We start from the raw sequence: 14991 nt of genomic DNA, 5'->3' as shown, positions 1-14991 counted from the left end.
AAAGCCAGTCGTCCATCTTTACAAAAGTTCAGATGTTTGTTTTTGTGGGAGAATCTCAGACACACTGCCAAGGATGGCGGCTCTAGGATGACATCATGAAATGGGCGGTACTCACCAGGAGCGAAAGGCGGAGCCTCAGAGATTGAAGTGTCGAACTTCTGGGTAGGAAAACATTTTACAAAATAACTCATATTTCATAAATAATTTGTTCTCTAAAGTTCCAACGGCAACATATGATCATTTATATCAATGTAGTTTACTCGGAAAGGCTTTAGATCACCAGTCAAAGTCAAGGCCCAGGGGCCGGATCCGGCCCTCCAGATCATTTTATTTTATTGTTATTAATGACCCGATGTTATCTTGAGCTCATTTCAAAATATATTTTTACGAAGAGTAAAATATTGAAAGTTATAAGATTTAAGTTAATTTATTCTGGAATAATATTCCTGCCATTTTATTATTCATAATTATGTTAAAAAGTTACAGTTTAAAAGTTTTAAAAATTGTCATTCTGTTAGCTTTTTGGACTATTTTGGCATTTACTAAGATTTTTTAGGCTATTTTGAAGTGTAGCTATTATTTAAGCTATGTGCTAGCTGTTTTGGCTAACCTAAGTTTTTTTGTTTTGTTTGTTTTTTTTAGGCTAATTTGGCATTTAGCTAACATTTAGGTGGCTATCAGCTTTAGCATTTTTAGTTATCAATTTCAGCATCTTCAGCAGCCAAATTCAGCTTACAGCATTCACACTAGCATTATTTCAGGCAATGCTATATATCTAGTTCATAATTATGTTTTAAGTTTTTAGATTATATTTTGGAGTTTAGCAAATATTTCAGCTACATACTAGCTGCTTTGGCTAATTTAGGCCTATTTTAAACATTTTTTAGGCTGTTTGGAATTAGGTTAATATTTGCATTTAAGTTGTTTAAGCTAATTTAGCCTCTTTTTTAAAGTTTTTTAGGCTAATTTGGTATTTAGCTAATATTTTAGCTGGATATCAGCTTCAGCGTTTTCATTCATCAATTTCAGCATCTTCCAAATTTAGCTTCCAGCCTTCACACTAGCATTATCACAGGTAATGTTATATATCTAGTTCATAATTATGTTAATAAGTTATGGTTTTAAAGTTTCAAAAATGTAGTTTCATAGTGTTGAATAAATGTTTATCCTGTTTTTTGCCGCGACCTCAGGTGTGTTTTGGATTTTGGCCCCTGTGTGATTGAATTTGACATCCCTGGACCAGATTAACTTGATAAAAAGCCTCTAAAATGGGAGGATGCAGATAGAAAACATGCTGGTTGCAGGTCTCCTGGTCTGAACTACTAAATTGATCAGTTCTGAAGAAATTGAAAAAGAAAAAAATCCAGTAAAAAGCAGGTGGACCGGCGTCCACACAGAACCAGAACCAGAACGGAGGCTGAAACATGACAGGAAAGAGTTTATTGTTGAGAAGAAAACCTGCCTGGGAGTCAGGAGACAATCGAACTCGAGTCGTAATGCAGCTTCAGTCTTGTTGAACACAAACGTGTTCATCTGCATTCATGACGAACTGGATCTGCTTTAGAAAAGTTCTGTTGAGCTGGTGACCTTTGACCCTGACGTGCACGCTCTCATGCACACCTGTCTGTGCTGCGGGGGGGTGAGGGGGTCAGTCAGTAACAACTACAGGTTTATGCTGAAGTTTGGATCAAAACATCTGGAAAACACTAAGTCAGTAGTTTGGATTTTTCACAATAAAAGCCTCATCTCTGAAGAGAAATCTTCCAAAATAAAGCTACAGAAACGGCCCCCCCCTCGAGCTCAGCTGTCCGTCACACAGCTGATCCTCGAGGAGGTTCTTCCGTCTCTTTTTGGGGCCTTCACTGGTGCTGTCGGTGCCCCCCCCAGCCTCTTCTGGGCCAGATTTCCAAGCAGGAAACAGAGCAGCTGGGATGCAACAAGGACATGTGGTCCGCTTCCTGGTCCGGCCCACCCTCCTCCTGCTGACAGCCGCACAGGTCTGGGGGGGCGGGGGCACTTCAGGGAGGTCCTCGTCTATCGGCTCCACATAGCCAACCATAGACTGTGATTGGGGGCAGCAGCGGCTCTCCTCACCGGGGGACCAGCTCTCCCCTGGGGGGGCACCGCCGTCTGCTTCTCCTGGACTGTTCAGGCGGAGCGGTTCGACCTCGATCCGGCGGCCCGTTGGCTCCTCGCCCTGCAGGTGTGCAGCAGCAGCGTGGATCTTCGGCAGGGTGACCCTCAGCTCCGCGTGGATCCCGAACATCCTCATGAGCCGACGGTCGCCCTCCCGGAACCCCAGAACCCCGGTCCGGGAGGATGCTGGATCTTCACACGGCTGCAGGCAGAAACGAAGGGAAGTCAGCGTGACGCTCACCTGCCGTCGCTCCAGCAGCATCAGCAGAACGGAGAAGCTTCAGGTTATGGTTGTGCAGCACGATTTACATAAAACATCATTCCTAGGATTTCCTGATGACCTCGTTGAACCGAAAAGGGATTTAACGAACAGCCAGCACATCAAAAAACGACAAGTTGAAGACACGCAAAACGTTAAAAAAGTGACGCGGAGAATCCTGAGCTGAACGTCTATGTGTTGGGATGAGAATGTGTTGGAGTGAAACCATCTCAGTCCTCTCAACATCTGACAGAAGACAGCTTCAGTGTCCTCAGCATGCAGGAGCTGCAATCCTAAAGACAAGCTCCAGAGGAATTTCCTCCTCCACTCACTTCAGCAGAAAGAGCCGGATGGCTGCTGTCTTTGACCATTGACTGTATATGAATGGACTGCTCAACCCCTCCCACCTCGAGTTCCAAACAGGAAACATTTCTGTATTTTATTCATCAGAATAACCATTCTTGCTCGGTTCTTCTTCACATCTTCTTTCTACTCCTATTTTTTTAAAGACGTTTTTCTTTAATGCAAGTAAGTCAAGTTATAAATTGACCAATCAGATGCTTCAGTAAAAGCATGTGGTTCCCGCTGGCCCCGCCTCCAATATTTGATTGACAGCTTATTCAGTGCTCGATTTCAGTGGGAGGGGTGTGGCCTTCCAACAAGCCGGATCAAGCTCACTCGTGATTGGTGACAGTACTTCCTCTAAAAACGTGACTCACCTGTACTTTCTCTGCAGGAAGTCCCGCCCTTAAAGGGGGGTCCATTAAAGGGGGGTCCATGGCCCTCTGTTCTTCACGTGTCGCCTCTGAAGAACAGACCACGTCAACGTCTCCAAGCGAGAAGCTCCGCCCACCCCCCGAAGAGGTAAGCAGGGAGGGGCCCTTTGCGGTCGGGTCGTGGGTGGAGCCAGGCTCGGAGCGGGGATGAGTGTAGGACACGAAGATGACGTTGTCTTCATCAGGGCGGGGGCCTGCAGCGTCAGGCTCCTCCTCCTCACAGAGGTCAATCACCTCTCCTGACTCAGGGGGAGGTCTGCAGTTCGGGGGTCTGGTTTCTGGGGCGGTCTTCAGAGCTGAGCTGCTCTTCAGGCCCACAAAGAACACCTTCCCGTTGCAGACCACCAGCGCGTCCTCGTGCACACCTGAGGCGGGGGGGGGTTTAGGGTCCTCAGCCTCTTCAATGACCCACCGCGTGGGGCTGCTGGGCCTCTGCGACACCTTTGGAATCAGTTTTAGATGTGGCTTCAGCCCCGTACAGAGCGGTCTGGGGGGCCCTGGGGGGGCCTGGTCCACGGCGGTCACCGGGGACACGTACACCACGCTGGCCAGGCCGGAGCTGGGCGACGAAGCAAAGATCCGCTCCTTGACTCCTGGTGGGAGGTGGGACGCGGGGACTCGCTGCACCTGAGCGTGGGGGGGGATCTGCAGGCACTGACCCTGGGGGAGGGCGGGGGACTTCACTGTCACTGGAAGCTGGAGGTCTCTGCGGTTCTGCAGCAGTGGAGCAGCACGGGAGGGGGGCTTCTGCAGGTGTGACGGGGGCCGGCCCGGCAGCGTTTGGTCGAAGCGCCTCCTCGCCATCGGGACTGGAATGAGCTTCATGATGTTTTTCCCATCCGCCCCCACAGCAGGCATGGCCCTGTAGAACACCCCAGCCCTGAAAGACAGCAGATCTCACAAACCGGGAACACGGGGGGGTCTGCAGGGTTAACGTCTACGATCACCTCTGGGGCTGCTCCAAAACGCTCCCAGTCGTCTTAATGTTATGATTCTGCAGTTTTAGACAAAGCTTGTGTCGTTTTCTAGGACATAGTTTCTGCAGAGTGGCACGAGTTCTTTAGGAATAAGCGTTCTTCTAACTGAAGCTTTTGCTCCTAATCCAACACGATTAGAATAAAGACATACTCAGAAATGCCGTTTTAAATTTAATCTTCTTTAAACATGTTTCCATCATTAGAAAAATGCTGCAAGAACACGTTAGAAACATCAAAAACATCATTTTCGCTGCAGTGGGTTGAACAGGGAGACTGATCCAGGAGTCTGTAGGATCTTTGAATCTAAACTGAGGAAAAACATAATTTCTTCATTATTATTTTCATTGGTGGATTGGATCAGGGACTCGCCATGTTCTGTCATCATCAAATATACCGTCTGGTTAACAAACATTCACAGAAAAATGTGAGAATAAAAGACTAATGAACCTTTGAGTTCAAACAGTGAATCTCTTATCAAATTTTAAAACAGAAGTTTTACTTGTAAAAGCTGCTGTTTTTTTTGTTTGTTTGTTTAAATCACTGCTGACATAACACTACCTGTTACCACATTGGCAGCATTGAGGTGTCTTTTATTTTGAAATTAAATCACGTGAACCTCTGTAGAAAGTTACAAATTGACTTTAAATAAAGATTATTTTTTATTTGTAGTTATGTTTTATCCATGCGAGACAAGTTCATTTTTATTTTTCCTAATGGTAAGACTGACATATATAAATCAGTGTCTTCTTTTTCTACAGGATGAACTCAGTGAGTCTTTGTGGCTCCTGCTGGGTTTGTGAAAACCCCGGTTGCAGACTCCTGCTCTAGGTAAGTATTAAAAAAAAAGATTAATACAACCACTGCAGAGGGTCCCATCTCATTGTTCAAACTAACAAATCTGCCACTCCTGAAACATTTCCCTTCTCTCGCCTGAAATCCTCACCTGTGCCGCGCATCCATCCCGTCCCTGGGGAAGAACCGCTCCCGGGAACAGGATAATTCCTGGTCGCGGACGGCTAACCACCGCGCCGACAGCTCCACTTCTTCAATAAAACGCTCCAGTAACGAGGCATGAGTCTCACCATCCTCACTGTAATCAAATAAAACACGGGGTTAGGAAAACGATTCTGTTTCATCGAATGTGCGTTTGCATTCCATCTCGGCTTCCGTCGTTTCGGTGTTTTCCTCTTAGTGTGTTTTAATTACCTTCTAAAGCTTAAAATCCAACATCTACGTTTATCTAGCTGAAATAGTTCCTCTTAAATTAAATATTAATGGTTAAAAGAATTAAAACACGCAAATAGGCTTTTTTGGACAACGGTGTCACATACTAAACAGTCCCCTTCGTTTAGCTTTAGTTCCGAGTTCCGCTCAGTGACTGAGAAGCTCCTAAAGCTGTTAATTGTGTGAGAAATGCTATATTTTTTATTTATTGAGAGATCAAATCGGTTTCAAGTCAACTTATAAAAGGAAATACACACAAAAATAAGATAGAAATAAAAACAATGAATGGAGTTATTGAAAATAAAACAAACAGATGTAAAAAAAAAAAACCACGGCAGATATTTCTGCAGTAATGTAATAAAAAAACTTTAATACACAGTGTAAAGTTTCTTTTAATTTATTTGGTAATGAAATGTAGAAAGGCAAGTCAACCTAGTCTGTTCATGCACACATCTCATCTATCAACCAATTTGGACAAAGCATGAATCTCATTCATACTTGCAGATGAATGAACAACCATCTTTAAAAAAATATGACCTCTATGGATCAAGAGAGAGACAAACCACCGAAGATGGCAGTAACTGAAGGCCTGTTATCGTGTTTGAAAAGTTTGTTTTTTTCTCTGCCTTCTTGGACTATTAACTTAAAAAAAAAAGTTTTACATCACATTATTGTTATGTTTATGCAATTTGGTTATTCTATGACTTAATATGCTGTCATTTCTATTATTTTTTTTTAATAAAATTTTAAGTTAAATCGATTTAGAATAGTCATTTATCAATCTGTATTTTGTCATATAAAAAAATTAAGCAGCATAAGAAAGAATAACTTAGAAGGTGATATGATGAGGGCTTTAGAGGCCGTTCCAACAAAGGACAGTATTTGCAGGGGCAGGTAGAAGATCCGCCTTCCAGGAAGACGGTCTGATGGGATCTCAGTTGGATCATTTGGATGAAGATGGAGGTTAAAATAAATATATTTAACAGAGGGTGTTTCTGTACCTTATTTCTGCTGCAGTCTTTATTGTTATTTGAAAGAATGTTTGATCTTAAATGTCCTATTTTGTATTTGGACCACTTCAGGTTATGGTTGTCCACAAGTAAATCAGACAGAAATGTGAGAAGAAGAGCTTCTGTGCTGCTGAACAGAGAGACACGAGGAGGAAAGGCCTTTGACATCTTTTTATTTGTGTTTCGCTCGTGCTCAGAATCAGTTGGAGTGTTCATTCGTCGAGTGTTTGCAGCAGATCGTCCAGCAGGCGTTCACACATCAGCAGGCAGCGAGGCACATGGAAGAACCCTGAGGGGGACAGAAGAGCTCAGCCACAGAACACTAGGATGAAGACAGTGACTGTATAAGATGTGTCAAAGTCAAGGCCCGGGGGCCGGATCCGGCCCTCCAGATCATTTTATTTTATTGTTATTAATGACCCGATGTTATCTTGAGCTCATTTATAACTAGTATAATTTTGACGAAATGTATTTTTATAGAGGGTAAAACATTCAAAGTTATTTAAGGTTTAAGTTGATTTATTCTGGAACAATATTTATGACTTTTTATTATTCATGATTATGTTAAAAAGTTACAGTTTTAATGTTTTAAAAATTGGCATTCTGCAGCTTTTTGGAATATTCTGGTATTTACTAAGATGTTAAGGCTATTTTGGAGTTTAGCTAATATTTCAGCTACATGCTAGCTGTTTTGGCTAATTTAACATTTTTTCATTTTTTTTTAGGATATTTTTAAATTTAGCCATTTTTCAGCTGCATGCAGGCTGCTTTGGCTAATTTGAGCTTTTCTTTTTTTTTTTTTTTTAGGATATTTTGAAGTTTAGCCATTTTTTAGACTACATATCTGCGTTGGCTAACCTAAGGTGTTTTTTTTGTTTGTTTTTTAGGCAAATTTGGGATATAGTCCATTTTTAGCTGGTTATCAGCTTCAGTGTTTTCAGTTATCAATTTCAGCATCTTCAGCAGAAAATTCACCTTACATCATTCACACTAGCATTATCACAGTTAATGCTATGTATCTAGTTCATAATTATGTTAAAAAGTTACCGTTTTAAAGTTTTAAAATGTAGTATCAGAGTGTTTAATAAATGTTTATTCTGTTCAGCCCGCCACCAAAGCTGTGTTTTGGATTTTGACCCCTTGTGCGATTGACTTTGACTCTGCTGGTATAAGAGAACTGGACTGAGTGGCTCCGCCCCCTGGCATTCCAAACAGGAAGTACTTGCTGGCTCCAAGAAGCCAAAATCTCATAGACTTCTATTGAGAAATAAACTACTGTTACTCAGTCATTCTATTGGTCAGAATAACAGTTCTGGCTCTAATATATTTGTAACATCTTCTTAAATAATTCTATTTATGTTCATAATAGTTTTATCTGTAGCACAAGTTATTCAAATCATAACCTGGCAAATGAGATGCCTCAATAAAAGACTGACCACTTTAGGTGGAAGGGGCGTGGACTTCCAACAAGCTCACTCCTGATTGGAGAGACTGGTCGCCACAGACGTATCGACCAATCACAGCCTCCTGACGTTGTCTGGTTCCAACAGAAATGAGCAAACCTGACATTCCTCAGTGCGACTCCTCCTTTGGTTTAGTTTTCTGAACTGCTTTCATCACTGAGTCGGGTGAAGTGAGCACAGAAACTGCAGGAGATTCGTTTGAATTTCCCGTTTTGCTGCAGCTCACCTTTGAAGGGGCCTCCCATGAAGTCCAGAGCTACGCTGCCCTCGCGGGTCAGATATCCAAACCACTCGCCGCTCTTGTCGTCAGGAAACTGCACAAGTACACAACAGCGCACACACACAGTATTTAACTGATTAAAACATTTTGTCATAGATTTTTTTGAGGAGACGTTTGAGTTTTTGTGGATGATCAAGGAAACAGAAGGAGCTAAAAAAAAAACAAGCAAAACAAACAAAAACAGAAAATGGCGTAGAAATAAAACTTTTCTTGAATTTAAATGGACTGTTGGTTGACAGCAAGAGGCAGATATTCTTAAAATCCCCATATGACAAGTTTATTAGCAATAAAAAAAAAAAAAAACCTTCCCAGCTTCCCAGTAGTGTTTTAATTGTGATTAAAAAGGCTATTTTGGAGTTTAGCTAGTATTCAAGCAACAAGCTAGCTTTTTTGGCTAATTTGGCACCTGCTAAGGTTTTTGGGTCTAATTTGGAGTTTAGCTCATATTTAAGCAACACACTAAATATTTTTGCCAAATTGTAATATATTAGGGATTTTTACCACAAATATTCAGATATTTAGGTCAACTTCAGCGCAATTTCATTCATAGTTCTTTAATGAAATTTCTGGTCTTTTAGCCAATGTAACATTTTTGCAAATAGCTTTTGGATGTTCAGCAAATCCCTGTAAAATGAGTCTCATTTTCAGCTTCCACACTAGAATTATTGCAGGTAATGTAACTTCTCTCGTTACATTTGTTCTCTTTCATAAAAAAATGCCACACAGACATGTAAACAGGAATTTCATCGGGACTTTAAAGACCCACTCCAAAGAAAATTGTGTTTTTGACGTGTTCTTTTGGCGTAAACATCACAAAGAACAACTTTGAAACTAGATCGAAGACGATCGAGTGGGACTTGAAACATGACTGATTCTCAGGCATTAAACCTCCCTGGACAGCTCAGACTGAGACCGCGGACAGAAGTGGGCGGAGGAACTCACATGGCTGAAGGTGTAGTCGTAAACCTGGAGGAAGCGCTGCAGCAGCTCCGGCCTTCTGGTCTGGCAGTACGCCATGAGGAGGGCGATGAGAGCCTCGCAGTGGGGCCACCACAGCTTCATGCTCCACTCCAGCTGCTCAGCACAGCAGCTTCATGAGTCACGTTTGACAGAAAGATCCAGGAAGGCGATGAAGGAGTCTGACCTGCGTGGGGCAGTGACCGTCCACGTCCAGGAAGTAGAACAGGCCGCCGTGGTCGCTGTCCCAGCCGTACTCCATCGGGAGCTCGATGAACTTCTCCATCGCAGTTTTCTGGATCTCCTTGTCGCCCGTCTCTGCACTGAACTGGAGCAGAAACCAGCCCGCCTCCAGAGCGTGGCCTAGGTGAGGGGGAGGAGCCAAGAGGGGAGAGAGTGCTGAAATGACCAAATGCTGAACATATTAGTGTGAGTCAGCCGTGTGTCTCACCCGGATTCTGCAGCCGGCCTGCACTGCCCGGCAGCTCAGCTCCGCTCGTGGACACGTTCTCTAAAATGGCGGTTCCGTCTCTCTGCAGGAACCAAGAAGAAGTTCCTACAACAGCTGACACTAGAACGCCACTCTACAGCGGCGGCTCCAAACATCAGCAAAGAAAACTTTAGAAATGACTTTCGGTAAGAACTTACTGGAACCTAAAATTGTTGGAAATCAACCAAAGTAATGATAAAGAGAGTCACAATAACAGTAGAACTACGAGGAGTTAATGTTATTGACAATCGTTTTAATGGTAAAGAGATTTAATGTGTTAAAGAAGTCAAGTTTTTAGGTGTAATAATTGATAATTGTCTTAATTTCATCCGTCAATCCATTCATCATTCGTGTTTAATTTCATTGTACCTGTGGCAATGACAAATAAAGATATCTATCTATCTATCTATCTATCTGACATTCGTCGGTCCCTCCATCATTTATCCATCCATCCTTACGTCTGTGTACCCGTCCGTCCATCCGTCCATCCATCCATTCATCCATCCATAAATCCATCCATCATCTATCCATCCCCACCTCAATCTATCCATCTATCCATCCATCCATCATTCGTCTAATATTCATCCATCCATAAATCCATCATCCATCCATCCATCATCTATCCATCATCTATCTGTCCATCCATCCATTCATCCATCCATAAATCCATCATCCATCCTTCCATCCATCCATCATCTATCTGTCCATCCATCCATTCATCCATCCATCATCCATCATTCGTCCATCCATCATCCATCATTCGTCCATCTGTCCATCCATCCATACATCATTTGTCCATCCATCCATCCATCCATCCATCCTTCCATCCATCCATCCATCATCTATCTGTCCATCCATCCATTCATCCATCCATAAATCCATCAATCCATCATTCGTCCATCTGTCCATCCATCATTTGTCCATCCATCCATCCATCATTTGTCCATCCATCCATCCATCCATCCATCATTCGTCCATCTCTCCATCCATCTTCTTCCGCTCATCCAGGACCAGGTCTCGGGACAGCAGTCTAAGCAAAGATGTCCATTTTCCCTCTCCCCCGTCCAGCTAACTCGTTCACTCTCTCATCCTCTCACCTGGACGTGTTGCAGAATCTGACTGACACACCAGGTACCGAGCTCGCGGTACTTCTGGGCCGTCTCTTGGCCCCGCCCCTCGGTCAGCTGTTGAACCAGACACAGCAGCATCATGGGAACTGCCATGCTGTTGGTGGCAATATCCCCCGGAAGGGGGGGGCGGCCCAAGCCTGAAGGGTCCACCTGGACCCAGTGGATGAGCTGCTCCATCATCTGCTCAGCTTCCAGCTGGAGGACAGCAGAATGGAGACAGAAAGAGGACAAACAAATGTGAGAGCTTCTTCTGTAGCCTGCAGGACGACAGACGCAGACTTCAAAAATATTGAATCTTCTGTCTCCATGCAGATGGATTTAATCCTAATCTTTCGTCTGATTCCGGCCCGAATTAGAACACGATGAGAGTGGATCAGTGACTCACCTGCATGTCTGGGTCTGCGGTCACTCTGCTGAGCTCATCCATGGCCATGACGTAGAAACACTCGCTGAAGATGCTCCTCTGAACTTTCACCGCTTTGCCGTCTCTCGTTAAGCAGAAAGCGCATTTCCACGGAGAGTCGGAGCTGGACAGACGAGCAGACTTCCTCAGGAACGCTCCACCTGAAGTCCAGAGGGACGAGAGCCAGGTCAGCAAATGACAGAACACATCAGAGGGAGTCTGGGATGAAAACGTGGTTCATCTGTAAGTTAACCCTTTACGGAGCTCCAGTGTTTACGTTCTTTGAACTGTAACTTTTGGACCGTTAACATGATAATTCCAGCAGATTGTGAAGGAGAAGAGCGGCTCATGCAGTTGTAAGGTTACAGTATGTCAAAGATTTGTGTTTAAGCGTCACTTTCAGGCTGACCAGCTTTGGCTGCTTCCAGAATTTCCGGCCGGCGGAAACGTTCCACGGTCCGATACAGACGACAGTACATCCACACCTGTCTGCCCTGCAGCCACACATACTTCAGGTCATCGTAAACCGTCCCGTCTCTCCCGATGCAGGTAAAGAATCCCCTGAAAACCAATCAGAGTGAGCTGTGCTGCTTCCGTGGGACCACCAGGTGAGCCGTGTCACTGCAGTACCCGTATTCTTCATCGTGGGAGTGTTTGAGCCAGAAGTCCACTACGCCATCCAGCTGGGAGGAAATAAGCTGACGACATTCCTGCAGCTTCACGGCCGACATGACCTCCAGCAGATCTGCGGGAGAGATTTTCCCTCAAAGAATGCTCTTAAAGTCAATAGTTTTTATTTAAAAAACCTTCCCAGTAGTGTTTTAATTAAGTTTATCAAGTTTTTAACCAAAATCCCACAACCTAAATGACTTAAAAAGACATTTTTCATGTTGATCTGAAGCCTCTGTTTCTAAAATCTCCTCTGAGGGGGTGTGGCTTTTGGAGCCCCGCCCCTGATCGCCCCAGTCTGATTATCATAGCTCTGTGACTCGCGTAAATCTTCACCGATGCTACATAAACACATCAAGCAATATCAGAAATGTCCGTCCGAATGGTTCTGCCACACATACATGTTAAAAACTCAAAAAAATTATTAAGAAAAAAACACTATTTCAAGGTTTTAGCTTTTATTTTGAAGTCTCACGGTGCCCCCCGCCCTTCAGTATGTCTAAAATGGAAAATTTGCAATAAGACTGGAAATTTAATTAAAGAACTATGAAAGAACGCTGAAGTTAATCAAAATTTCTAAAAATTTTGTTGTAAAATTGCTTAAAAATCCATAATACACAATAATTTTGTAAAACATTTAGTGTGTTGCTTAAATAAGAGCTAAATTCCAAATTAGACCCAAAAAAGCTAGCACAAAGCTCACACAACTGCTAACTTGAACGTTCCTGTTGGTCTTAGCTCATGTGAACATGTTCTTACCATGAATATTCTGGATGTTATTTGGTAGTAAGTAATGATATGCTTTAGTACAGGCAATTATTACTGCTTTATATTTGACAAGCTCTTGCAGGGTTAATAATATTGACAGTATTAAAAGTGGATTATTATTGTCTAAATATTCACGTTATGGATGATCTGGAATGTTCTTCTCTGTATCATGTATAATGGAGGTCATGAAGATTTATAATTATTCCTCCATAATTCATTCCAATAGGTGAGTCAGGAGAGAACTAAAGAACAGTTTAAGACATGTAATGAATTATGGTCAGACGTGTTTCATCTTGGTATTGACAGATTCTGAGATTTTTGTTTTCCATTATTATTCATGACTCTCTTGTTTTGCCGTTCTTGATGTTTTTCTTCTTAGTTTAGTAATTGTTGGATAGAAAAACAAACTTTACAATGTATGAATGAATGTTTTTTGTTAAGTTTAGTAAGCTATCAATGTTATTCTCCCTGCATATAAATGTAGGTTTCTTATTGACAGTGGAAACATTTACTAGCATGACCTCTGAGGTCAGAAGGTCAGCTCAGACTTTGAGATCCTAAGACAGAAGAGTTTCTCCACTAGTGGGTCACAAACTGCACAATGCTCTGCACTTTATCCCCCAAGATAAGAATGAATCACCAGAAAAGCATTCCTTTAACTCGACTTGAAGGATTTTGGGGGTTTGTTTGTTTAAATGTAACTTTAGGTGACATGGATGCAGCTCTGCAGCCTCACAGTCCTTAACGCTTTTATTACAGTTTTATTCCAACAATTTCTTTAATAATAAAGTCCCATCAGTTGTGATCTCTGCATCTGACTGACCATCCCCTGGGGCATCATTTGGTGGTTTATCCAACCCCTTAATGCTGAGTGTCAAACATTTCAGGGAGTCCCATTTTTAAAGTATTTGGTGAGACTCAGCCTGGTTCTGCATAGACTGTTAATAAGAATTGATGTTGACATGAATAGTAATGTCAATGATTTGCACTCACAACCTTCCAGTCTCAGGGCGGACACTCTACCACAGGACCACTGAGTTGTAAATTCTGTTATTTGCACTATTCTGATACATAATGTGCAGATTAACTGTATTAGTAACTGGAAGTTCTGAGGTATAAATACTGTTAAAAAAAACTCAGATTTGTCGTTTCTTTTAGATTTATTCACATTTAATGATTGTTTTCTATTTAAAATTATGTTGCATTTCTCATCTACTTTACCCAGCATTAGATGTTCATGTGAAGAAACCCCCAAAGTCTTTATTTTATATCAATATTAAACGGGGTTTTTCAGCGTTTGCTTTCTTTCGTCCGGGTGAGTCCTCCTGTTTGGATCATTGGATCTTTGAAGGGAACTGCGCTCGAGCTGAGTAGCGCTAAATTTATTACAAACAAGGCGCGTGCACCGTTATACGCGCGCTCACGTCAATTAATAAAAGTAATAATGTAGCAAAAAACTTTGAATTTTTAAATAAAACAAACCCGATGATAAAAAAGAAAACATTTTCTTTTCTTTCCTTTTTTTTTTAAAAAACTTTATGTATAAAATCTGTTGCTCACGTGACCAGGAGCTTCTGCCTTCTAGACGATCTAACTTACCGCTTCCGTCACGGACGTTCCTCTGGCGCGCTGGACCACAACAGAAGCAGGAGCAGAACAGAACCAGGACCAGAACCAGGACCAGGACCAACCCAGATCCACGGAGCGTCCAGATCGGAGAACAGCTGAGCTGTGCTGGTCATATGACCACTCCAAGACGACAGCACGTGACAGAGGCGGGAAAACCGGACACACCCCGCCCACACGCGCCAATCCACAAGCCCAGAAGAAAAATAGAGAACAATCAAGTCAAAGAAAGAATCGATTCGGGGGCAAATACTGTCAAGCCTCAGATTTGAACCCTCAACCCACTGATCCACAGCTGCCCAGTTATACCCCCCCAAACAAACATTGGACTTTAATTAATAATCAAATAATCAATTTCTAATCCTTTGATCCAACCCATGTGTTTAAGTCTAGTTGTTTATTGAATCACTTAAACAATCAAACAACAATTTAAAAATATAAAGATATGTAAAGATTTGTCAGGTTTATTTGACTATAACTCATGAACGACCAGGTCCATCACAGCAGACGAGACACACGTGACGCAGCAGAAACTGATCAACCATCATTCCACTCTTTGAATTTACAAAATAATGTGACAGAATGGTAGAATGTTCTAATAATGATTATTCTGAAATGGAAAAACAACTTTATCAAACTAAAATGTGAATGGATTTGACATTCATTCAGAATTTTAGTTCAAGGGTAACCAAACACTTTTGGCTGTTCTCCATAAATGGGCTTTTAAAAGTGCCATCTGTTGGTTGTTGTCATTTTTTTTTTTACATAATAAACAGTTTCATTCATAAAAATATAGTCTAAAACTGTCTGTGTGCTGCCCCCT

The 14991-nt window shown here is 42.4% G+C and overlaps 2 protein-coding genes across 3 annotated transcripts; both read right to left on the bottom strand.

Annotated features, from left to right (window-relative positions):
- Positions 1-1418: 1418 nt before the first annotated feature.
- On the bottom strand, positions 1419-5954 carry lrif1 (ligand dependent nuclear receptor interacting factor 1). Its single transcript, XM_024292613.2, has 4 exons — positions 5355-5954; positions 5092-5238; positions 3115-4051; positions 1419-2338 (listed from the first exon to the last, which is right to left on the bottom strand). Exons 2-4 carry the CDS (start codon positions 5106-5108, stop codon positions 1775-1777), a joined length of 1518 nt encoding a protein of 505 aa, XP_024148381.1. The 5' UTR covers positions 5109-5238; positions 5355-5954; the 3' UTR covers positions 1419-1774.
- Positions 5955-6538: 584 nt separating this feature from the next.
- LOC112158918 (renin binding protein) lies at positions 6539-14495 on the bottom strand. 2 transcript variants are annotated; one of them, XM_036212912.1, is made up of 10 exons: positions 14103-14495; positions 11736-11850; positions 11515-11666; positions 11088-11266; positions 10670-10897; positions 9534-9615; positions 9270-9445; positions 9068-9199; positions 8072-8159; positions 6539-6671 (listed from the first exon to the last, which is right to left on the bottom strand). In XM_036212912.1, exons 2-10 carry the CDS (start codon positions 11834-11836, stop codon positions 6595-6597), a joined length of 1215 nt encoding a protein of 404 aa, XP_036068805.1. In that variant the 5' UTR covers positions 11837-11850; positions 14103-14495; the 3' UTR covers positions 6539-6594. The 2 variants fall into 2 exon arrangements, with proteins under 2 accessions (XP_036068805.1, XP_024148387.1); XM_024292619.2 differs by having other exon boundaries at positions 14142-14493.
- Between the last annotated feature and the right edge of the window lie 496 nt (positions 14496-14991).

This window comes from Oryzias melastigma, linkage group LG7 (genome assembly GCF_002922805.2).
Source record: "Oryzias melastigma strain HK-1 linkage group LG7, ASM292280v2, whole genome shotgun sequence".
Classification (NCBI taxonomy): domain Eukaryota; kingdom Metazoa; phylum Chordata; class Actinopteri; order Beloniformes; family Adrianichthyidae; genus Oryzias; species Oryzias melastigma.
The sequence above is the reverse complement of the archived record's forward strand: the minus strand, read 5'-3'. Positions and strand labels throughout refer to the sequence as shown.